Here is a 25179-nt window from a genome sequence, read left to right as displayed (position 1 = left end):
AATTTATAAATTGCATTTATAAAGTCTAAGTACAATAAACTAAGATCCATGGCTATTATATGAATACTTGAACTTTATGTGGAGACATAAAGATGGATCAAGTTCGAGTAAATAGCCAAAACGGTCTATAGTATACGAATAAGGTTGGGTACCTTATTCTAGTAACATTATTGGATGCGGCCCACTCTGTAGTTGTTACAATTTGTTATAAAGTTACTAGAAATGAAGTGATTCTGATTCGTTCATGTATTGACATGAGGAGTGGGGCCGTCCTATGCAATGAGTTTGTGTAAGATCGGACCATGAAATAAGTCACTCTTACTTTATAATGTTGTTTACTGTTTAAGACTAAATATTTTGCTTAGATGATCTAGGTAACTGAATCTTAATCTTGATCTAACTATGAACTCCTATTTATTCGGGATTATCCTTAGATTTGCATAGGTGAGGGTTGGCTCAACAATGCCGCCTCAATAAGCCTCCCATTTCAAGGGTAAGACTAGGTAGATAGCTAGGGATATAGGATGCAAGAAGGAATTCACGCCTCCAGAGTTAAGGATAGAAGAAAGGTTGTTCTCTTAAGTACTGAATTCAGGTCTTGAACAAGGGGCCTCACCCTCTCATTGGTCCGAGAGGGATCCGGTTTAGTGATTGGATCACAAACCAATTGTTCATTAGAGGATCAATGGAACTTAAGGAGCAAGATGTAATATCGGGGGTAAAACAACATATTGACCCAGCTGTTATTACGAACAACCTGTGAATGGTCGATTTACTGATTATGGTTAAATCAAGTGGACACAAATATATCTACAGTGAGGAGAGTGCAATTATTGAGCTATAGTGGTGTGACTTGATAGTTAACGAATACTGATTAATTTGGTCTAAAGAGTTTTAACCAATTAATCTTAAATTGTTGAAGCTCATGATCTGTAAGTCCATAAGGTCTCTCTACTAGCTCGTAAACATGAACATCTTGAACTAATAAATTGAGTGATTTTGGAATAATTTCAATTTGAAATGTTCAAATTAAATTTCAATTAGAAATTTTCAAATTGAAATTAGGGTTTGCATTTGAACAAGTTCAAAATCAAATTAGGGTTTTGAACAATTATATTGGATATAATTAAACGTTTAATTTATCGAAATTAAACAAAATTAAAGAAATTAAATATATTTAATTATGAAATTAAGTATGATTTATATGAATTAGATTCATATTAAACTTAGGTGCTTGATTAATTTATTAATTAAATATATTTAATTAATTAAAATTAAATTAATTTTAATTTTCAAACTTTATAATCAATTTCAGAAATTGGTTTTTGATTTTAATTAATTTGAATTAATTAAAACCAAATTAAATTGGAAATTAATGGTTGTAGTGGAAATTTCCATCAAAGTTGGAAATTTTAAGTGTTTTGTTAAAAACCATCCACCTAGCCCACTCCAATTGTTTTTTTGAGATGTCATTGAGCTGAGCTTTTAGTGCATGCATGTACTTGGTGAATAAAAGCTCTGAAATTGGAGATTGGAAAATAGGAGTTTTTCTAAGTTTTTAGAAAATTGCTACAAAAATTCTTCCTCACCCAAAACTCACTTCATTTATTTCACCAAGTTCACTTCAATTTGGAGTTCTACCACTCATATTCAAGGCTGAGAATAGTAGAGAAGATCTCCTGGTGATTCACTGAAGAATTGGAGTTGTAATCACATGAAGAGCAGCTTGGAATTGGGAGAATTCATCAAAGGTATATGTTGTTGAGAAACTCTCTTCTTAAATTTTTGTTTAAGCATGCTTTTAGAACTCAAATTAAATGTAATTAGAGTGCTTATTGATTTTGTTTCCTTCCGTTGCATGTTAGCTTATCCTATAAAAAAGAACAGTAACCCTTGATGATCCAATCTTCTCGCTTCCTCTCTAGTGGTCACGGATAGTAAAAGCTTCTTCTTGATCTTGAACACCACAACACATAACTTCTTGGACAACCAATGAAGTCTTCCTTGTTATTCTCAAGGAGAGAACCAAATGCAGAGTTGTGTGGGCTTACCTTTTGGTAAGAGTGGGAGAAGAGAGATCTTGAGAGAATATCTTTTTAGCATAGAGAACCTTTCTCCTGCATATTGATTTTCACGTAAAACCAACAACCTACCCACTCCTCTGCCAAAAACTACATATAAGAGAGATACCCCTAAAACTTAAAATAAATCCTAAGAAGTTATTAATTTTGAATTCAAAATTCAAAATCAACTTTAATCCGATTATATTAACTAATTAATATAATTAAACTATATATTATACCTTAAACTATATACTATAGAAATACAAGCTATTGCAGCCTTTTATTTAGAATTTTGAGGGTTGATGAGCAGAGTATGCATTAATATTGCTAGGAATTCATGTTGAAATATGAGCTTGCGTCGATTTGCACTGAAAATTCCCGCTAACTTTATATCATGTGTTATCTTGCATCAAAATGTCTATTTTTGCAGCTATCATAGGAATGATTGCATGCGTTGATCCCAAACCATTGCAAAATTGATCGCATGCATTGATTTTCAAGAAGACAAGTTCGTAGCATGGAATGTTGCAATTACAAAGTGATAGTCGTAATAGAAGGTTGATCGAAAAATGGATGGAATGTGTTGATACTTCAGAAGAGACATTCATGAAACCATACCTTAGGAGTATCAAAAAGATAAGATCATGATGACATTTCACCTACCATGTCAGTGATGGCAGTAATTCAGAGTGAGATTACCAATGTTGTCGCTAAAGAGAAGGGATTCTATGTCTTAAGGGGAGCTTAAAACTTCATACTCGATAAGGATTTCTTCATCTTAAGAAGAACCTAAGATTCATCTGTGAAGGAAGTTCACTGAGTTGCAAGAAAGATAATCAAGTGGAGAGGAGTCTCACACACTGTTGCAAGCCGAAGTATCCAACACTAATATTATCGTACTTGAGGGAAGCCTAGGTGACTTGTAAGTTGGGCTTTACGTGAGTTATTGTAATAGTCGAAGTATTACAGATAAGTACTACGTTGTAAATGCTTAACTCTTTAATACTAGTGGATTATCTTTCTTGGGCACACTGCCCCTCAGACATAGGTGGTTTATTGTTGAACTGGGTTACCAATTCCTATGTGCTTTTACTTGTTTTCTTGTTGTTGGTATTTTATTATTACAATGCTTGTCAGTGCTTTCTGTTTAACATCCGTATTTCGAATGACAAGTCATCCTATCATGTTTTTCAATAATAATAAATGATCAAAATATGATTTTGGTAAGTGTACTTTGAAATTTGTTTAATTTTAATATTTGTACTTTACATAAATCTTAAAACTAATCCCTAAAATGAAACTTTATAGAATTAGCTAAATAATAATAATAATAATTTTTATACAAAAAAATACAATATGTGATATATACTTTTTCAAAATTTAAAGTGAAAATACTAATAACTAACAACAATTTTCAAAGAAATCAATAATAAACTAGCAGTGGGACTAAATTAGATTAAAATTTGACATTTGAAAGTATATAGACTAAAAATGAATAAGTTTGAAAATAATAAGAACAGAAGGATATTTTAACCAAAAAAAAAAAAAAAAAAAAAACTAATCGTTGGTTTAGTTAAACATGATTGATCAAGGGTATTAAGTACTATTAACTTTATTCAAAAAGTTCAAAAGAATGTATAGGTTAATTAGATGAAACTTATATTGTCAAACTTTGTATAACTAGATTTTTATGTCAATAAAAAGAGTAAAATAAATTGCTTTAAAATATAGGGATGAAATTGATATATATAGAGAGAGAATTGAACAAATAATTGAAACATAGGGCGGGCGGGTTGGCCTACTCCAAATGGAAAAACAGTGAGAGCAATATGAATGGAGGACATTTGAAATAATTTGGCTTTTGAAGGCTCTTTAAGAAAGTGACAATTAGGGTTCATTGAATTCCTTTCAATTTTCAAGCCCTTTTCAAATCACATCTCTAAGTGCCACAATTTGGTAATTCCTCACACTTACAAATATGTGTGTATATATATTATATGATGCTAAATATGGAACTTTTATTCTTTTTTTTTTTTTTTTTCATTCTAGATTTACAAAAGTTTATGAAAATGACCAACTCAAACTTAGGCTTAAGTGATGATCGAACTTAAAATTAGTATGATATGAATTAGAGCAAATTGTACAGTCGACTCAAAATATTAAGTCAAAATGAAATTTGACCTACATTTTAAAATAAAGGTATATGACCTTTCGCTTGCATGAGTAAATATTTTTTTTCTCTCCTTTTTCATCTCTTTCGATCTGCCTTCCAACCCTCGTACTGCATCTCATCCATCAATTGCAGGTTGTCTTTCCTCTTTTTCTGTCCTTTCCTATGAACATCGAACCATTGTCCTATTATTCTCTCTCCCTCTACCTCAACAGGCTTAGAAATTTGAAATTGTTTCAAATCTAGAAAATTATAAAGATGGAAAAAAATGAGTGAGAATGAGATACAAGTGCAAGAGCATGGAGGGAAAGCAAGAAAAACGAGCAAGAATCTAGAGTGGGAAAAAAACGAGTGAGACCAAGAAGTAAGAGGAAAATTAAAATAAATATTAACGTTAATAAAAGATTAAAAAACTTGATTTTGAGAAATTATATTAAATCTCATTTTTATGTTGTGTCTTAGGCATTAATATGAAGAATCTATTGGGAAATACCTCTCACTTCTAATACATGAATAATCAGGAAAAATAATAGAAAAATTAGAGAAAAAAAAAACAATAAAATTAGTAACACAAGGATTTACGTGGAAAACTCTCAACTCAGAGAAAAACCACAACCCACTAGAAAGAAATTCACTATATGAAAAATTAGAAAAATTGTTACAATTACACAGAACAATTCTCTCCCCGATCCCAAATTATAAGAGCATTGTCTCAAAGTTTTTATGTTATTCACACTCTTTTCCCACTCTCAAACTAGAGAATACATAAAGGAAATTTAACTAAAATCAACACATCCAAGCTTAAACTATTTCTAACTAAGACGACTTGAAACTAGAGACATAGACTCCTTTTATGGGCTTGGAGTCCATCCCATTCTTCAATTTAATTGATGTGGACAAACTACACTTCTAATATTTTGCCAAAATCTCAACAAATTCCACCTTGGCAAGATATTTGAAGAATCTACTATATGAAAAATTGTTACAATCACAGAGAACAGTTCTTTCCCCAATCCTAAATTACAAGAGCACTCTCTCAAAGCTTTTATACTATTCACACAATTTTTCCACTCTCAAACTAGAGAATATATAAAGGGAATTTAACCATAGTTAACACATCCAAGCTTAAAGTGTTTCTAACTAAGAGAACTTAAAACTAGAGCCATAGGTTCCTTTTATAGGCTTGAAGCCCATCTCTATTCTTCAATTTAACCGATGTGGATAAACTACACTTCTAATATTTTGCCAAAAACCCAATAGAACCCTATATATTGGCATAAAATTATACACGACGCCTCCTTCTATCGAATGAGTTAGTACTGCTCTCCTATTCTATTTGGAAATATCGTATGAAAATTATAGTTTTACTAATTAAATACTTAAACTCACATAAATGAATCAATTTAGACTCCTAATTAGAAGTTTCTTTGAAAATTATTATCTACGCATCAACTCTAATTGTCCACTTTGTGAAACTAATATTTGAAGAAGTCTACAGTTGAGTAAGAATTGATCCATGAATGATTTTCAAAAGTAATCATAATGAGGGGTAAAATTATAAGCTTTAGACAGTATTTCTTGAACACAATTTGGAGGATAATGTAAATTGATACATACTTACAAAAGTTCAAGATTTTAAATGATACAATCCAACATTTAGAAATATAAAATTATATTTTCCATAAAAGTTGCATTTTCAACATAAATTGCCTACAAAGGGTTTCTTCCAGAACAAATTAAAAAGAACATTTAGATTATTAAGAGAGAAAATGAAATTAAACTAACAACTACAAAGATTGTGGACTGTTTATAAAAGGGAAATTGTATTGAGAAACAAATATATTTTGGAAAATAAAGACCGTGACTTCAAGTTTCTTGAAATTGCAGGTATGGCAAACTCCTCCTCCTCTCTTCCCGATATTGCAACTGTCCCTTTAGTGTATGGGTTTCTTCCCTTTATCATCATATCTCTCTTCCTTCTTTCTTTACTTAATTTCTTAAACCAATCTTTACTTCTTTATCCCTTTTTTTTTATTATTTTTTATCTTTCTCTAATGGAGTTTTACAATATGCTTGCTTTCTTGCTCATCTTTCATTTTCCCCTCCTTTTTCCAGATATTTGGATTAGAGTGGACTTTTGAAAGAATTAGTGGTCAACTCTTCTAGTCGAGAGTATAATGTCTTAACCAGTTGAATGTTAAGTTAAGATTATCCATAACTTTTCTCCCTGTTTTCATCAACGAAACTAGGTTTATTTTATTACAAGCTAAACAAACTCTCTATAATGGTTTTATTCCTTTTATTAGTTCAATGAGCGTCCAATGAGAACACTATTTTCAGATCCATTCTCTTGCTTTAGTGCCAATAGAGCAAAGTAAGCTTTTGCGTCTATTGAAATATGAAAAAAATTCATTCAATTCAAAAAGAAAATAGAAAAGTCAGTCATTTTCAATTGTGTATCAATATATTTACTATATTTACTTAAATTGTCCTTAAATTTAAAACATTTAAATAACCAAGCATTTTCAATCGTATATAATAGTATTCTGTATCAAATAGTAATCGATATCATTAATAATCATCATCAAATAGTTATTCGAAAACAATCAAATAGCAATCAGTATCGGATAGTAATTAGGCAACAATCAGATAACAAATGATACAAATGATGGCAATCAGATAACAATCAAATAAGAATCAATATCAAATAGCAACTAGTATCACATAGTAATCAGACAACAATAAGATAATATAATCAATATCATTACCAATGAGTATCAAATAGCAATTAGACAATAGTAATCAGACAAAAATTAAACAACGACAATCAGTATCATTGATAATCAAATTATAATCAGATGGTAATGAATAATCTATTTTGGAGTAGAACATGTGTATGTTTCATTTTATTGATATTTCAAATATTTATTCGTAGTAAACAAAATATCAATCAGTCATTACATGAAGTAAAACATATATGTATAAAGTATCTAAAAAAAAATAAACAACTTTCTATTAACAAAATGTGTATGTATTTCTGAAATTTTTTTATTCCAATAATTAAAATATACATCGGTCAAAGTCATTCTTAACTTCGTAAAAATTTGATATTTATTTATTTATTTTGATAAAATTAAAAGTTTGAAATGAAAATAGATATAAATGCATAAAAAGAATTGAAAAAAAAAGTAAAAAATAATGGAGGTGGTGTTGGCTCGGTGGGATAGAGAGAGGATGAGTACAATTCAAAGGTTTGGTGAGAGAGATTTCGCCGGTTTTGCAAAATAAAAAATAAAAAAAAAATGGGACATAAATTCAGTTTTTAATAATTATTTAGCTTCTATTGCAAATGTCCCTTCATAAAATTCAGCCCATATTTAGACACTTATATTTGATTACTATTTTATTTTTTATTTTTAACTTTAAAAATTAAGTTTATCAAATTATTTTCATCCCTAAATTTCTATATTACCTTGTTTACTTTCTACCAATATTTTCAAAAATTAAATTACATTTTAAAAAACTTGCTTTTACTTTTAGATTTCAACTAAGAGTTCAAACGTTTTTCTTTAAAAAAAAAAGTGAAAATTATAGTAAAGAGAATGAGAAGGGTAAAAACAGAAATTTTAAAAAAAGAAAACAGAAAACGAAATGGTTATCAAATAAAATCTTAAGGATTATAGAATCATACTTTTTGGAATGTGTCATAGGTACGTAATGAAGATGTCGTCCTTATGGATTTCATAATATTTTCCTATGTCTAATTATTTCGAGAATTCTGTCATATTTGCAAAGAGTATATACGTATTAAAATGATGACATGGTAATAGTATTCTGCGCCTTCTGGTCACTATTTACTTCAAAAGTTAGCTTATAAGAAATGATGTTTTTCTCCCACTTGGCAACTAACATTAACATGAAAAGTCTAATAATCCACGTGGAATAACACAACAATCTTCCCTAACACATTGACTTTTTTCGGGTGATTTCACACATTGACCTAATCTCTCGTAGATTATATATTTAGGTAATAAAGTTGTTATAATTAACTTATGACTATTGGCAGAGCTAGAAATTTTATATAGTGGGATACTATATGTATAAGTCTAATAATAAAAAAATATCTATAAATAAATGTAATATATATATTTATAACTCCATAAATTAACTAATTTAGTATATTATAAATATCTTTTATGAGTTTTCATGTTTTAAAATCAATTCATGATAACTTCAATATCTAATTTATCAAATAAATCATTTTTAATATAGGCTATAAGATAATCATTCATTCACTGATCTCCCATTCAATCACGCAATTGAGTCTTCACAATATGCATAGCAGTAAATGTTCTCTCTATAGTAGTTGTGGCGACAGATAAAATCAACGCCAAGGTGAGTAATTTGCAAACTAATGGATAGACTTTGTCTTTATTCATCCGGAACATTTTTACTACAAGATCATATATGCTTTTTAGCTCAACAAACTTAATATTGAATGCATATCAATAATGTAATTTTGAAGTTGATCCTTAAGCATAGAGAGTTCAATAGTTGAAAAGTCTCTTGGATAAAATTGAGCAAGTTGACTAAGCTTTTTTTATCAAAAGAAACAAATGAATTACTCGGATTTAGACAAGCCAAACAAAGAATCAATTCAGTATTTGTTTCAGTAAAATGATTATTCAGCTATTGAAGTTGCATATCAATGACAACATAGAAAATTTCAACACGACAATGATGTAAATTTAAAACTGGTTGAGATTTTCGTTTTTTTCGTCCTCGAATTAGAAATAGGTCATCTATTTTAAGAGCTTCAATATCATGACTATGATAGAAATAGAAACCATACTCAACAACGAATCCTAATCAGACTCTCTTATTTGTTGCAGTCTTTCTTTACAAATGCTGACTAAATTCATTGCATTCACAATATCTGGATCTTTTTTTTGTAGTGCTTGGGACAAGACATTTGTGATTCTCAAGATAATTTTCATAAATATATATGAAAAACAAAGTCAAAAGATAGAATCGAACTCATTAGAATCTTTGCTACATATTTTTTTACTGAATTTGATCCACCTTGCACAATTGTCTCAAGTACATCAACTACTGAAGAAAACATTGTAATAAAATTCGTTAAAGTATATTAATGTGATCCCCATCGAGTATCTCCTGGTCATTTAATCATTGTCTCCTGATTTAATCCTCAACCACTTGATATTTCATCATTATTTAAAGCTTAAAAAAATTTCATTCTATGTTTCTTTCGTAGAATATCTCGACGTTTTGCTGATACCCCAATTATATTCACCACATTTGTAATAATAAAAAACATACCATAAATTTTCACATGATTTTTTTTTACAGTAGCTATAAGAGCTAACTAAAGTTTATGAGAAAAACAATGAATATAAAAAGCACATTCATTTTCTTTCAAAATAAGTGTTTTCAATCCATTGAACTGACCTAGCATATTACTTGTTCCATTATATTCTTGTCGTTGCAAACTAGCAATGCTTAACCCATGTTGAGAAAAAAAAAATCATCTATGGCTTTCTTAAGTGATAGAGAACGTGATCATTGACATGTACGATTCCAACAAATCGTTCAATTACATGACCTTTATCCACATATCGCAATACAACTGACATTTGCTCCTTTGAAGATATATCTTTTGATTCGTCTATCAAGATAAAAAACTGTTTGTCACTCATATCTTTTATAACCATATTAACAACTTCTATTGCAATGGAATGCACTATATTTTTTTTAATACTGGGTGAATTCAATTTCAAATTATCTAGGGCATTTTTCAAAGTTACAACTTCAATATCCTTATTATGGTTGCATGACCATTGTAAAAGTTCAAGAAAATTATCTTGATTCTTCGAATCATCTGTCTCATCATGCTCGTGGGATGCAAGTCTTTGTCATAATAAAAATCAGATATAATCAATCAATGCACCTAATCGAGTTTGATACTCAATCCGTACTTGGTCAGACATCCTATTTAAAAAGTCACAATATGTTGTTTCTATTTCAAAAGAGTCTCACATTTACCCAAAGCTTTATTGTGTGCACTATTAAAACCACCAACATGAATATGCAATTTCTCTTTTTTCTTCCAATTAGAAAATCCTTCACTAACAAAACAGGTCACCTCTTGACTCTTCACTTAGTTTTGGTTTGAATAGATAGCAACATAAACAAAATGTGACATCCTTTGAAATGCTATATTCTAACCAATTAGAATATTCACTAAACCAAGCTAGATTAAATGGTCTAGACTCTGTACCAAATTTCTTAGTTGAAAAAGTATTATTTCGAGGCTGACAAATACTTTTTAGTAAATATACTCTACGAACTTGATCTCAAATACTATAATTATAATAGTAAATTTTGGTTCTTAGACCAAGATCTATGGGTAGTTCTTCTAGATTGAATACTGTACAACATAGCATCCAAAACATTTTTCTTCTTTGAAGATGATGTATTTATTGTCTCTATTGTTGTTTTTCTCTTACAATATCTCTCCGTATTAATTTTGAATTAACTCTACAAAAGTATTAGTAATAATAATATTATATTCTATTATATATATTTAAAAGCATACAAACTTAAAGCCTAAGACGATTTTTAAAACTTACTTACCAAATTTGTATATCCAAACGAGTGACAACAAATAATCCTCTAGTTTGAAATTTAAAATTAATTTTAAAAATCTATACGAATAATGTAAAGTAAAAATAATATGAAAACAAACGAAAATATATAGAGCATAATGTGAATATATTAAAAAAGTTAAATGGCATAATAAAAATCTCTCTCCATATTTAAAAATTGTGAAAACTTTTGTATTTTTATTGAATTAAATCTATGTAAATCTATGTAATATAGAGCGTAATGTAATCTTGTAATATTATACTTTTAAATCTGGTAATATTTTAATAATATGAATTAGTTCTTATATTTTTAAATTATGTAATATAGAGCATAATGTGAATATAATAATTATATTATATAGATTTAAAAATATAAGAACTAAAAAGTCTAAGAAGAATTTTAAATTTACATGTCAATGATATGGAATTATCTGTACCTTTAACTCTAAAACTAATATATATAATGTGAATATAAAAATTACGTAGGAAAATAAAAATAGACAATATTTATTCAAGAGAACGTTGTTGAGAATTGAGATTAAAAATTTCTCTAAATTTTGAAAGAAAAAAAAAACTTCCACGGAAGATAACGAAACTATATTGATCTTCTAATTTTTTTGTAACTAGAAAGACTCATTTGCAACTGCAACCAGAAGATTAAAACATACCTTATATTTAGAATTTCATATTTAGAATTAAAAAAAAAAAAAATCCATTTTTTTTCGAGTGCCACCTAGACCCATTGCACGCAATCCACCAAATTAAAATTGTCACACAAAAATGACCAAATAAGGCATTGAGGAATTCAAACTTAGGTCACATGTGACTTGAGTATATCCCTTAACCAATAAACCACAAAGGATCTTTGATAATATAAACTCATGTATTAATTAATATTATTCTTATTACTTAAAAGTTTATATTAAAAATATAAAAATTGATAATGGGAGGGATACGTGTTCTTGATTCCTACGTGATTTCGTCCTTATTTATACATTAATTTAATTAATATTATATCCTCACCGTTTGGGTGGCAAAAATTTTATATTAACTAATGAATTACATAGGATTTCTACTATTACCGATTATGTGAGAACCCCCAACAAAAATAATTTGATACTTATTCCTAAATATATATGTAAAGAATTAAGGCCAGTTTGGTAGGTAATTCTGATTGTATATTATGTTTTTAAATTGATTAAATTCAACGAGTATGCATTTGATAGGTAGTCTAAATTCTGTTGTCAATAACTATTTTTGGTTTCTATGATTCAAACAGTACAAATTTTGAAAAGAACATTTTGCACTTATTCAATGTATTCAAATTTTGAATTTGAAATTTTAAAATGGAGAATTATATTAGAAAATATAAAAATAATAAAAAAATATATAGTATATAACAAAATGTTAATGTTTATGAATGATATTTCGCGACGAAGTCTATTAGATAGTGACATTTTGTTATACTTGAAAATATTTTTCAGCAGTCATACCATTTAAAATAATTATCCTAAATTAATTGATAATAGTTTGCATTCAACCTTTTTGTAAAAAGAAAAAAAAATGTTTATATTCAACCTAATATTTAGTAACTATAATTAATTTGATGGTTTATGAATATATTATGAAAAGTTGTCTAAATTAAAATTTAATATTGATAGATAAAATTTAATGAGATTTTCGATATTATTAAAAAATATCCTGGGTTAAGAAGTCAAAAATTTGAATTGGAATGTCTCCTACTCTACATATGGTTGAATAAGAAAGAGAAATAAAACACACATATCTAAAAAAAAATAAAGAAATATAAAGAAATATAGCACACAAAAGGAACATTCTAGGAGACATCCAATATATGCATGCATATGTTTGAGAACATATAAGTCCTCCCCCCAAAATTGAAAATAGAAATTAGATAATTAATATTTGTATAAGTTTATCATTTATTCATACCATTCCTTTTTTTAAAAAAAAAAAACTTAAAAATAATTTTACAAGATGAATAATACTCCATAAACTTAATTTGATTGATACATAAAACTTTATATTATTGATTTTAAAGTAAGATATTTGATTCTCTCACCTTAAATTATGGTGAAAAAACAATATCGATGATAAAATATATAGTAAACGATATTTTGTTTAAAAATTTTCAAAAGAATTATATATATACATGTTCTAATTTTCTAAAATATATGTCAAATTAATACAACTTTGGCACCGATTATTGTTAGGTAATTGTCCAGCCCGCCCAAGGCAAAAGCAACCTCTTTTTGAAAATGTGTTTCTCTACTATCGCAATAGAGTAAGTCTAATAAAGCAATAGAACAAATTTAGAAGTAACATTGACATCCTTTTATAGTTAACCCTTTTGGAGCTATAATCAAATTATATATATATATAAAATATATATATATATATATTACTTCCACTCATATTTCAACACATCTATAGGTGCTAAAATTCATAAATGGAAAATAGTTTAACTTTCTTGTGATAGCAACGATAACTTTGTTTAGATGAAAGAAGAATGTGACTCGCAAAATAAAAGGGAAACATGAAAACCGGTGTGGTGCTTAATTGCCACACTAGGTTGGTTAAGTAAGATAGTGAACGAAAGCTTTAGAAATTGAGAACGAGATTTGACGTACATTCTCTAGAGATACTATAATGATGTAATTATATAGTAATGGATGACCTAAGTTATCCTCTATAGAGTTTCCATAGAGTCTCAGAGTTACGTAGCTTTCATCTCTTCAGGTTGAGGCATGCGAGAAGCATGTTTCATTTGGCCATTTTGCTAGTCATTGAGGTCGAACACCTTCTCCTACGATGATGTTCTTGGATCGAGGCATATGTGAGCAGGCCATATATGACATTTTATTAGGATCCGATCGGCTTTGGTCCGAGTCAACCTTCCTCCTTAGGCCCATTTTAGTCCCTTGGTGTTACTTTTCGTCTAAAATTTGTTATTTTCTTGATCCCATCGCTTGTATTTCTATTTTATAGCAAACAATGATAGATTTACAGTAGCAACCACTCACGATAACTCCCAACCTAAGGCTAATATATATATATAACAAAAACTAAATTTGTACACACCATTCGTTTAACCTAAAAGTATGATAGTTTCATAGAAAAATGAAACCCCAATTAGCGTATGAGATAAAGTGGTATATATGCATGGGGCCTCGACCTTCAATTCATATTTTATATTGTATTAAAATATAGCATGTGGGGTAGCTAGGCAGCCATTTTCTAAAAAGCAGCCACAGCCCCCGAAGTGCTTGGAGATGTAATGAAACCCAACCAAAGTGTACACAAACAATTTAAGTGCTTATTTTATCCATATTATTGACGTAACACAATTAGAAAAACATTACTTACCTACAAATCAAATTGATAAATAAAATAGTCAAATGGGAGCTCAACTCAACTTAGCGGTAATCGATTGTGCTTCCTCTTTTGAAATTGAAGGTTTAATCTTTCATCTTTGTAATAGTTATACTAAAAAAAACTGATTAATAAGATATATCCTACTGAAATTATTAATTTGATTATAGCTCAATTGGTTCAAACATAAACTTCTCTACCATAATGTCAAAGATTCACAACTCTTTACATCAAGAAAAGAAAAGAAGAAATGAAAAATAAATATATAAATAAAATCCCAACTGAAAATTAGACTATGATTACTTTAAGGAACGAGAATTAAAATTTTCATTTCTACTTATGGTGTTTACTAAAGTGCATAAATGAATAAAATTTGTGAAAATTTGTAACATCTCGAATCTTGGGAGATACATGAATAAATCGGGATCACATCTGATTGGGAAGGATCTTGAGAATATGAAAGTATGGTTAAGAAAAGGTGTACCTTTTTTTTCAATAGCTCAATCATAAGAACTTGTCGTTAAATATGCTTAGCTTGGAGCAATTCTATATTGAGTGACTTCCTAGAAATTTTTCTAGGGAAGCTGTAAATAAAAATAAAGTCAAGTCATAAAGGAAGTAGGAAAATGTCGGTCTCATGTGTGGAATCTAATTTAACTCTTAAGATCATATAAAGATTGGGAGGGCTTGATAGATCTTTTCAATGTGAGATCATATTCCACATCAGTAAACAACAAATTAATAACGTTTTCATTCCAAATGATTTCATTTCAATTCCTGACAAGTAAACGTGAATTAAATCAATAAAACTATATTTATATCATAATTAGAGAACATAAGTAATTTTATTTTGGGTAATGTAACTAATCCCATCCACAGACAAAACTAAGTGGCCATCTTCTTTAAAGTGGCCATAAGGCAGCACCTCCCTACTTGACCCTCACGTCTCTCTCTCTTTTTTTCCCTTTACAAATTTCACTATAAATAACCCACAAACTACACACCAACTTTCTCAAAATACATCAACTTGAAGGAGAGAAAAAAAAAAAAAAACATTACAAAACCCCATCTCTTTCCAAGGCATTTAGCAAGCTATTATGGGCAGCAAAAAGTTCATAATGGTGTCATTGTTGGTGGCCTCCTTGGTGCTATGCCTACCACACATGAGCTTGGGAATAAGGAAGTTATCCAACAAGGATATGAAGATGGCTTCAATGGGGGTCGACATCGACATGCTTCTCGGTGCTCTTCCGAGAGGCCCGACACCCCCGTCTGCCCCTAGCGAGCGAGGCAATCCTGCTCCTTTCAGTGATGGTGATCATATCTTGGTATCTGCCCCCAGCCCCGGAATTGGTCATCGTTAATTCATGAAGTTTGAGAGACTATATTAGTTTTCATGGCTTTCCCCAAGAAATGATATTGGTGACAAAATTTTCTTTCTTGTTCTCTTTGGGTTTGGGTTCATACTTCATATATGTTTTTTGTTTAATAATTAACCTTACCTTATTGTTATACACACACACACATGAATATGCATGGATAATATAATGTTGGTTTACAGATGTACTGTTAAATTGTTATTGTTGTAAAATGATGTGTTGAAATGGAATTTTAATACAGCTTTAATTAACTATTTTGTTTTAGAAGTGCTTCTAGTTAGTTATTGGTGGTTGTCTACATGGGGACAAGAAAATGGGTTTTTTTTTTTTTTTAAATATTATTGTTTATATATATAATATACATATGACCATATTCAAGCCTATAACATCTTGTTCAAGAGTATAAATTTTATCGAGGTGATATGTTTGTATTTGATCAGGTAGAGAATCTCACATTTGAAAATAATGAAAAGACCTCATGATCTTATAAGATATATAGTCAATTGTTTAAGATGAAACCTCAAGTTTCTTTGATATGGTATCAAAGTCCATGAAGCCTAAATGAACGTTCGATTAAAAAAATCAAAATTTTATCTAATAACAGTAAGCGCTAAAAGGTATCATCTCGAGAGAGATCTATGTTGAGATTCTCACATTAAAAAAATGAAAAAAATCTCACGATCTTTATAAATCAACCGTAGTTGATACATTTTCATCTCTCAAACAATAATTACATATGAATTTGAATTTTACCTTAATATCTATAATGTAATATTTAACAAAATTTTGAATTATAGGACATGAGATTAATGTACAAAAGCCAAATTGATGCTAATATTCTAAAGTTTGTAATTATAGTAGTATTGAGCGTGAGAGATAATTAATTAAAACACTAGGGGCTTTGCTTATAAAATTTTTATTGATACGTCCTAAAAAAATTGTATCGATATTCTTTTTTTTTTTTTTTATATCCGTGAGTGTCTCGATCAGTTTACGCGCACCTTAATTAATCTCATGGGATAGTCAGTCTAACCTTACAATATTTGAGTGTCAAAAAAATCTGTAAAATATTAAATTTTAGGTAAGTGGCTACCATAGATTGAACTTATGACTTCTTAGCTCTTTGGCCTCTTTTTTATATTTTCACTACCACTAGGTTAATCTATGAGGGTTAATTGTATTGATATTCTTATAAAATTGATTTTTTTTTAATCATAGTTTAAAACTAATGATTTAATCCATTCATATTTACAGTAAGAATTAATTAAACCTCCTTCAACCAAAAACAAAAAACCAATAATTAACAACATATTAATTGAAAATAATCAATATAATCTAATTATATGGCAACCTATTAGTGGAGTCAAAATGATTATAACTCAACAGATATAAAATTCTCATCATATCAATTTCGAGGTTAAAGTTTTGATTTCCTCCATGTAAAAATAAAATCAAAAACTATTTTTAGATACCTAATATGAAACACTCACACCAAAGAAACTTAATTATACATGTTATTTTTTGTGTAGTAAATAAAGTACTTCAAAACCTTGCTCCTTCATCTAATAAAAAATAAGAAGAAGAAGAATTAAGGGTAATTTTCTGATAAAATTATTGAAAATATTTTCAAATATAATAAAATATCACGTTTTAATAAAAAGTGATATTTTATTATATTTATAAATAAATTAACTCATTTTTATATATTTGAAAATTATTCTAACGAAATGGCATATTTTAAATTCTTTTCCCTTTTATTTGGATGAATGGTTTCTATTCATATTTAATTACTTTACCATCTAATATATTGGTAGTTTTGACTGAATGTGAATGGTAACAATAATAATATAGATATATCTCTCTCTTAATTTTGGGTGTCAAAGCTTAACAGGCGAGAGTTTTTATATCCAACAACTCTCCTACTCCATAACATCTTTAGTAAGTTTTAAGAGAGTAATTATTGAAATTGAAATTGAGATTAAAACATCGGTATTTTTTTTAAATAATGTTATTTTATTAATTATTAATAAAAATAGAATTAGGTTGAAAGTATTGATAAAAGTAGGTTGTGTAATCGTGGACTCAGTACAAGATTACCCCTAAACCGTGGACCCAATCCACGACTTCCATCTAAGCACGTAAATCGGCAGTGACCTAGCACACACAAACTACCACTTGTACAGGCATGCAGAATTGACCATAGGTAATCGTGGACAGGGTCCACGACTACCCTAAATCGTGTACGGGGTACACGACTTAGTGGTCCTCAAAAACCCCCCACGACCCTTCACTTTCTTCTGTTGGAAATATCCTAAAACTCGCAATCTGTAAATATTAAACATATTCTATTCACAATAAAGATATTATTGAGATTTCTTTCAATAAAGATGTTATGGAATTGCATTCATTCCTGCATTCGATAAACTAACTCATGGCTATAACATGAATATTTAAACTTTATGTAGAGATATAAAAGAGGATCAAGTTTTAGTATATAGCCAAAAAGGTCTATAAGTATATGGATAGGGTTGGATACCTTATCCTGGGGACACTATGGATCCCGCCCATTTTGGATATTGATACAAACAATGTGATCCCAAAGTTGTTCATGTTGAGACATGTGAGTGGGGGCATCCTATGAAAAGGTTGTTTGCATAAGACCGGACCACGAGATAGTCACTTTTTTCTATAACGACCGCTTACTATTAAAACTGACTATTTCAATTTAATGACCTAAAGTAATTCAATCTTAATCCTGAGCTATGAACTCCTGTTTATTCGGGATTATCCTTTGATCTGAATAGGTGAGAATGGTTCGACATCACCGCTCAATAAGCCTCCCATTTTAGGGATGAGACTGGACAGATAGCTCGGGACATAGTCTTGCAAGACGGAATTCACTTCTACCCATCTTAGAGACAGCAGATAGGTTGTTCCCTTAAGTAATGAATCCTTGTCTTGAAAAAAGGTACCCCACCCTTTTGTAGTTGAGAGGGATTCGGTTTATTGGTAAGACCATAAACCAATTATTCATTAGAAGATCAGTGGAGACTTAAAGAACAAAATGTATTACAGGGGTAAAACAATAATTTTAACCTAGGTGTGAATATGAACCACCTGTGAATGATCGACTTACTAGTTATGGTTAAATCAAGTGGACAGAAATATATCTACAGTGAGGATAGTGTAACTATTGAGTTATAGTGGTATGTCTAGGTAGTTAACGAATAGTGATTAATTCGATTTAAAGAGTTTAGCCAATTAATCTCAAATCGTTGGAGCTCATGATCTGTAAGTCCATTAAGTCCCTCTACTAGCTCGTAAAAAGATTAAACCTTAGATTAGCATGTTGAGAGAATTTGAAATATTCAAACTTGGTTTAGATTTGGATTATTATATTTGATATAATTGATGTTTAATTATCAAATTAAACATTTCGATTTTAGAGAGTTAAAAATATTTAAATATGATTTAAATATTTAATGAGGTGTTATATTAATTTAATATTTGATATTAAATTAATTAATTTAATTAATTATTCAATTAGTTTTTAAAATTTTTAATTTAAGAAATTTAAAATTATGAAATTGGTTAATAAAATTTTGAATTTATGAAATTCAAAAATATAAAATTTGTTTAATTAAAATTGAATTTTAGAAAGTCAAATTTGAGATAATTTTTATTTATTAAAATTATCCAATTTCATTTTTAAAATAGGATTTAATGAAAAAGTGGGACAATCCCACATTTTCCATTATGAAACCACCTCATGCCACTAAATTGAATGAAAAATAAAGTTGCTCTATCTCATTTAATCTGATCTGTATGGTTATGAACTATAAATTGAAGTTTAGAGATCAGATTCATGCTTCATGCAATCTAAAATCTAAGATTAAGAAAACAGAAAAATCTCATTTTTCTTCCTTTCTTCAAACTCTCAAATTCCAAATCAAATTCCTCTCAATTTGGAACCACACTTCAATCTAAGACCTGAGATTAGTAGAGAATATCTTTGCAGTGGTGTACAGTAAAGATAGAAGAAGAACTTTGCGGTGTTTTCAAGCAATTGGAAGAATTCATCCAAGGTATGATTTTGAAACCCTAATATGTTGAAAACTATGAACATGCATGCTAATTGCCTAGTTAGAGTGCTTTGATCCTTAATTGCTTCCGCATGTTGAATGTCAACTCCATCAATTGGTATCAGAGCATGTTTTAAGCACTCAATTTGCATTAATTTTAGCATGGTGGGTGTTTTTCATGATTTGCATGAAATGGTTGCTTAAATGGATAAATTATGGCTTTGGCATCCAAATTTTCCTTCAATTTGCAAGTAATTGTTGTATTTGACTCTTTGTTTATGGGTCTTAATGTGTGCTTAAGAGTTTGTAAATTTGTTAGAGTCAATAGAGTTGCAATTAGGTTGTAATTGAAGAAAATCTTAAGCATGCTCTGCAGCAAAATTTCAAACTTGAAGCTTATGTCAAACAGCGTTGCAACGTTACCCTCATAGTATTGCAACGCTGTTCTTCAGCCAGCCCAGAAACAAAGATGACATCCCGTGGCATTGCAACGCTAGGATGGAGCATTACAACGCTGCTCATCCTAGCTTAGTTTGCGCGCGTGCCAAATGTCTAGCAGTTCAACTGAATCGGTTTGACTGGTTCAAGTCTTGGAGGTCCGATTCAGCATGGTTTTGACCGGTTGAGCCCATTTTGAAGCCCTAGAGGTTTGGTTCAGGTGGTTCGGGTCCGGTTCGAGTCGTTTCGAGCAGTCTAGAGGTTTTTTTAAGTTGTTTTTCAATAATTAATATAATAATTAGCTTGTTTTCTTGCTTAGGATGCCAAAACCAGTCCATCTCAATGTGTGCTTAATTATTTATGCATTATGAATGTATGTTTAATTAAATTAAATCTTGTAGTGCAAAAACTATGTCATGTAGATTTAAAATCCCAACATAGGAAGCATGTATCATGCATTGAAAGTATGTTATAATATTTTATAATATATAGTATGCATGATTTAGGGTTTCATATATTTAATATAATTGTTATATTAAAATGTGGAATATTTGATGTATGTTATAGCATGTCTACAGTTTTATAAAGTGTTATAAAATAGATTGGAGATTTAAAATCTATAACAAAGATAAGAAGTATGCCCACTTAGGGTTAACAAATAACAACTTGTTTTAATAGTTAAAATACTTTGGTAAAACTTGTAAAACTTTGGTTACAAACTCAATCGAACTATAATCCTGTGTAAGGCTGGAGGTATTTAAGTTGATGGTTTAAGGAACACCTATTACTTGGGGATTATAACCAAATTATGGAGCGTTGTTAACCTGGTTTTATGAGCATGCATGAGTGATTAAGGTAATAAAATGGTTCTATCACTTAGACATCGTAGGTTAAAATCCAATTATAATCGTTATACTTGGATAATTCACCTAGACTTAGGATGTCTTAGTCGGCATATACCTAAGTAAATAAGTATACCCAATCCATTAGAACACTTCAGTGGGAGATTAGCATTATACATGATATATTTTTTTTACCTCTCACGTCCCTAAAAGTTTACGCTGTGAGATCCATGCTCGGCTTCGTGTCACTTTTACCGTGACTGCTTCATTCGGAAAGTGTTTGCATGGGTCAATGACAAGGTGAATAAGGGAACTTGTTCATAGTAAGTAGGTGAAGGAAATGTGTCAACATATCCTACAGTCTCTTCCATAAGTTTGAATCATGAGATTCTTATGTTGCACCTACTATCGTTTTTAGGCGGCATTAGCTAGTTGTTTTTTAGCGACTATCCCCTCAGAGGGTTACAACATAGAATTCAGAACAACTCAAACTTCATAAATGAATAAGGTTTCTTAGTTCCGTCTTTAGCATTGTCTTCCAATTTGGGAGTTTGTTGATACTGTTCTATGAAAACTAAAAATAGAAGGTCACACTTACAAGAATTACTAAGTGTTAGTAAGTTCTTGACCGAAAACGGTAACTAAATAACTATAGGAACAAGAGTTATTCTAGAATTAGTATTTAGTAAAAAAAAATAATATTTTGCTTCAGTGAAGGACTATTTGACTACCCCTCGGTAGCATCTATTCTAACTCCCTAAAGTATCGTTGCAAATAAATAATGAAATCTGGGTACATTATTACTTTTGCTAAAATGAATTTGAATTTAGATGAAATTTTCTGATAGAATTTGTTTATGTTTCAACATGTTGAATTCGATTATCCAACTATTAGCTTCTGATAAACTCAATGGCGAGGGTTACTCTAACTGGAATCAAACATCAATACAATATTAGTGTAGATGATTTAAAGTTCGTTTTAACGGAGGAATGTCCTCTTCTTCCTAATTTAACCACAAATCGAAGTGTTTGGTATGCCTATGACAGGGCAAGCATATTCGATGTGCTTACTAAAAAGCCATGGTCACGTTAGTGAGATCATGGAGTCATTACAGGTGATGTTTGGACAGCCGTCCTCATCAATACGACACGATGCTATTAAATACGTTTACAATTCCCGTGTGAAGGAAGGGACCTCTATTAGAGAACACATCCTGGATATGATGGTCTACTTCAATATAGCGAATGCGAACGATGTTGTCATAGACGAAAAAAGTCAAGTTAGTATGATCTTGGAATCTCTTTCGAAGAGTTCCCTAACTTTTCACAAAAACCATGTGATAAATAAGATCACATACAATTTGAAAATTCTTTTAAATGAACTCCAAACTTACTAATCATTAATGAAAATAAAAATCAAGAGGGGAAACAAATGTTGTTACCCAAAAGAAATTTCATAAGGGCTCCACATCTGGCAAGAAATCTTCATAAAAGAAATCTAGTCCTTCAAAGGATAAGAGTATCCAAATGATGGGAAAAAGAAAAAAGAAAAAAAGGCAAAGGGAAGAAGAAAGCTACTACTAAAAAGAGCAAGACAAAAGTTGTAAAAGGAAAGTGTTTTCATTACAACGAGGATGGACACTGGAAACGGAACTGCCCTAAATATCCTGCAGAAAAGAAGGCTAAAAAAGTAAACCAAGGTAAATTTTATTAACTTGTAATTGAAACATGTTTAGTGGAAAGTTCTCAATTAACCTGGATATTGAATTCAGGCACCACTAATCATATTTGCACTTTTATTCAGGAAACTAGTTCCTAAAGGTAGCTAAAGGAGAATGAGATGACTTTCAAAATGGGAACAGGTGAAATCATTTCAGCTCGAGCAGTGGGAGATCTCAAGTTAGTTTTTGGAGATGCTTACATTTTGTTGCAAAATATATATTATATACCTGATATGAAAAAGAACTTAATTTCTATCTTCTATTTATTAGAACATATGTACAAAGTTTCTTTTGATATAAATGAAGTGTTCATCAATTCAAGAAGTGTTCAAATATGTTTTGCTAAACTTGAAAATAACTTATATGTGTCAAAATCAACTAAGGCAAAAGCTATTTTAAATATAGAGATGTTTAAAACAGCTGAAACTCAAAATAAGAAACGAAAAATTTCTCCTAACACCTTTCTTTGACACTTTAGACTTGGACACATAAATCTCAACAAGATTGGGAGATTAGTAAAGAATGGACTTCTAAATCAGTTAGAAGACAATTCTTTATCTCCGTGTGAGTTATGTCTTGAGAGAGAAATGACTAAAAGATCTTTTTCAAGAAAAGGTCTTATAGCCAAAGAACCTCTTGAACTTATACATTCAGATCTTTGTGGTTCGATATTTCATCAGTTTTATTGATGACTATTCAAGATAGCTATGTTTACCTAATGCATCATAAGTCTGAAACTCTTGAAAAGTTCAAAGAATATAAGGAAAAGGTTGAGAACTTATTAGGTAAAAAGATTAAAATACTTCGATCAGATCAAGGTATGAGTATATAGATTTATAATTCCATAACTATCTAGTAGAACATGGAATTCGATCCCAACTTACTACACCTGGTACACCACAACAAAATGGTGTAGTAGAAAGGAGAAATAGAACCCTGTTGGACATGGTTCGTTCAATGATGAGTTATGCCCAGTTACCTCAGTCTTTTTGGTGATATGCAGTACAGACTATTGTATATATTTTAAACATGGTTCCCTTGAAAAGTGTTTCAGAAACATCGTACGAGTTATGGATAGGACTTAAAGGTAGTTTACGTCACTTTAGAGTCTGAGGATGCCCACCACATGTATTGGTGTGAAAACCTAAAACATTGGAACGACGTTCTATGCCTATTTATAGAATACCCCAAAGAAACAAAAGGTAGTCTATTTTATGATCCTAAAAAAGATAAAATGTTTGTATTGACAAACACTACATTCTTAGAGGAAGATCACATAAGAAATCATCAACCTAGCAGTAAACTAGTATTGAATGAGATGTCCATATAAACTACAGACAAATCAACAAAAGTTGTTGATCAGGCTGGTCCATCAACAAGAGTTATTGATAAAACTGGTACATCTCATCCTTCTCAAGAATAGAGAATGCCTCGACGTAGTGGGAGAGTTGTTCAACAACTTGACTGATACATGGGTTTAATAGAAACTCAGGTCGTCATACCTGATGATGGATTAGAGGATCTATTGATCTTTAAACAAGCAATGAAAGATGTAGATAGAGGCCAATGGATAAAAGCCATGGACTGTAAAATGGAGTCTATGTACTTCAATTCTGTCTGGATGAAGGAACTCTTATTCAAGAATATCTGCGAGCGGAAGTGGATCTTTTCAATTCATTGTGACAGAATTACCGCAAATATATTCAAACATACTTTCATAATGTTAAAGAGATCAAGAAATCATACCAGATGAAGATTTCTTCTTCACAACGAGTCTGAAGCCCAACCGTCTTCCTCGAACAATCACCACTCAGACAGAAAGAAACGGAGAAGACACCACCACTCAGAGCCATCAGTATTCTTAGAGTGAGAATCCAAAGTGTGGGATTTGTTCGGATTTGGTAGAGGGAAGGAGGAAGAGAGGCCGTACACAATGATCAAGTAAGTGGGAGATACAGTCATCTATCGCATAGACAAGATGCTTGATCGTTTAGGCGAAGTATATGATCGTATTGGAAAAGTAAGCGATCGTCTATACGATGGTGTAGGAAAAGGTAAATGATTATATAGGAAAAGGATAAGAGATCGTCCGAACGATCGCATAGGAAAAACTAAGTGATCGTCTATACGATCGTTTAGTAAATACTGGGAGCTAAACGATCGCTTAGGAAAAAGGTAAACGGTCGTTTAGATAATAGCATGCGATGGTGTAATCGGTATGCGATCACTTAACAATATCGTATATGTAAGCGATCGTGCAGTCACTATCTTATAGGTACTGATTTTCTAAATAATGATACTATCTTTTTCACAATGTCCGTGCACTCTTGTCTCTTGCACACCGTCAACTATTTATAATGCACTCATCCGTTATTTAGAACAGAAGAGGTGCCTTCCCATTTCCTTTATAACTGTCCAATTAATATG

General features: G+C 30.3%; 1 protein-coding gene across 1 annotated transcript; it reads right to left on the bottom strand.

Annotated features, from left to right (window-relative positions):
* Positions 1-9782: 9782 nt before the first annotated feature.
* Positions 9783-13831, bottom strand: LOC150034227 (uncharacterized). The gene is made up of 3 exons (XM_090317274.1): positions 13720-13831; positions 10390-10525; positions 9783-10161 (listed from the first exon to the last, which is right to left on the bottom strand). Exons 1-3 carry the CDS (start codon positions 13829-13831, stop codon positions 9783-9785), a joined length of 627 nt encoding a protein of 208 aa, XP_090173400.1.
* Between the last annotated feature and the right edge of the window lie 11348 nt (positions 13832-25179).

Source organism: Benincasa hispida, chromosome 9 (assembly GCF_027475165.1).
Source record: "Benincasa hispida cultivar pf3 chromosome 9, pf3_genome.v1.1, whole genome shotgun sequence".
NCBI classification, from domain to species: domain Eukaryota; kingdom Viridiplantae; phylum Streptophyta; class Magnoliopsida; order Cucurbitales; family Cucurbitaceae; genus Benincasa; species Benincasa hispida.
This window is presented reverse-complemented; position numbering and strand designations above follow the sequence as displayed.

Excerpts from the sequence above, each read along its gene's own strand:
- LOC150034227 (XM_090317274.1), bottom strand. The coding sequence starts at position 13,831 with ATGGGCCTAAGGAGGAAGGTTGACTCGGACCAAAGCCGATCGGATCCT. Across the intron at positions 10,526-13,719 it reads GAACATCATCGTAGGAGAAG|AGTCTAGACCATTTAATCTA; the intron begins GTGTTCGACCTC and ends AATTTGGTACAG. Across the intron at positions 10,162-10,389 it reads GAAGAGTCAAGAGGTGACCT|ACTTGCATCCCACGAGCATG; the intron begins GTTTTGTTAGTG and ends ATTATGACAAAG.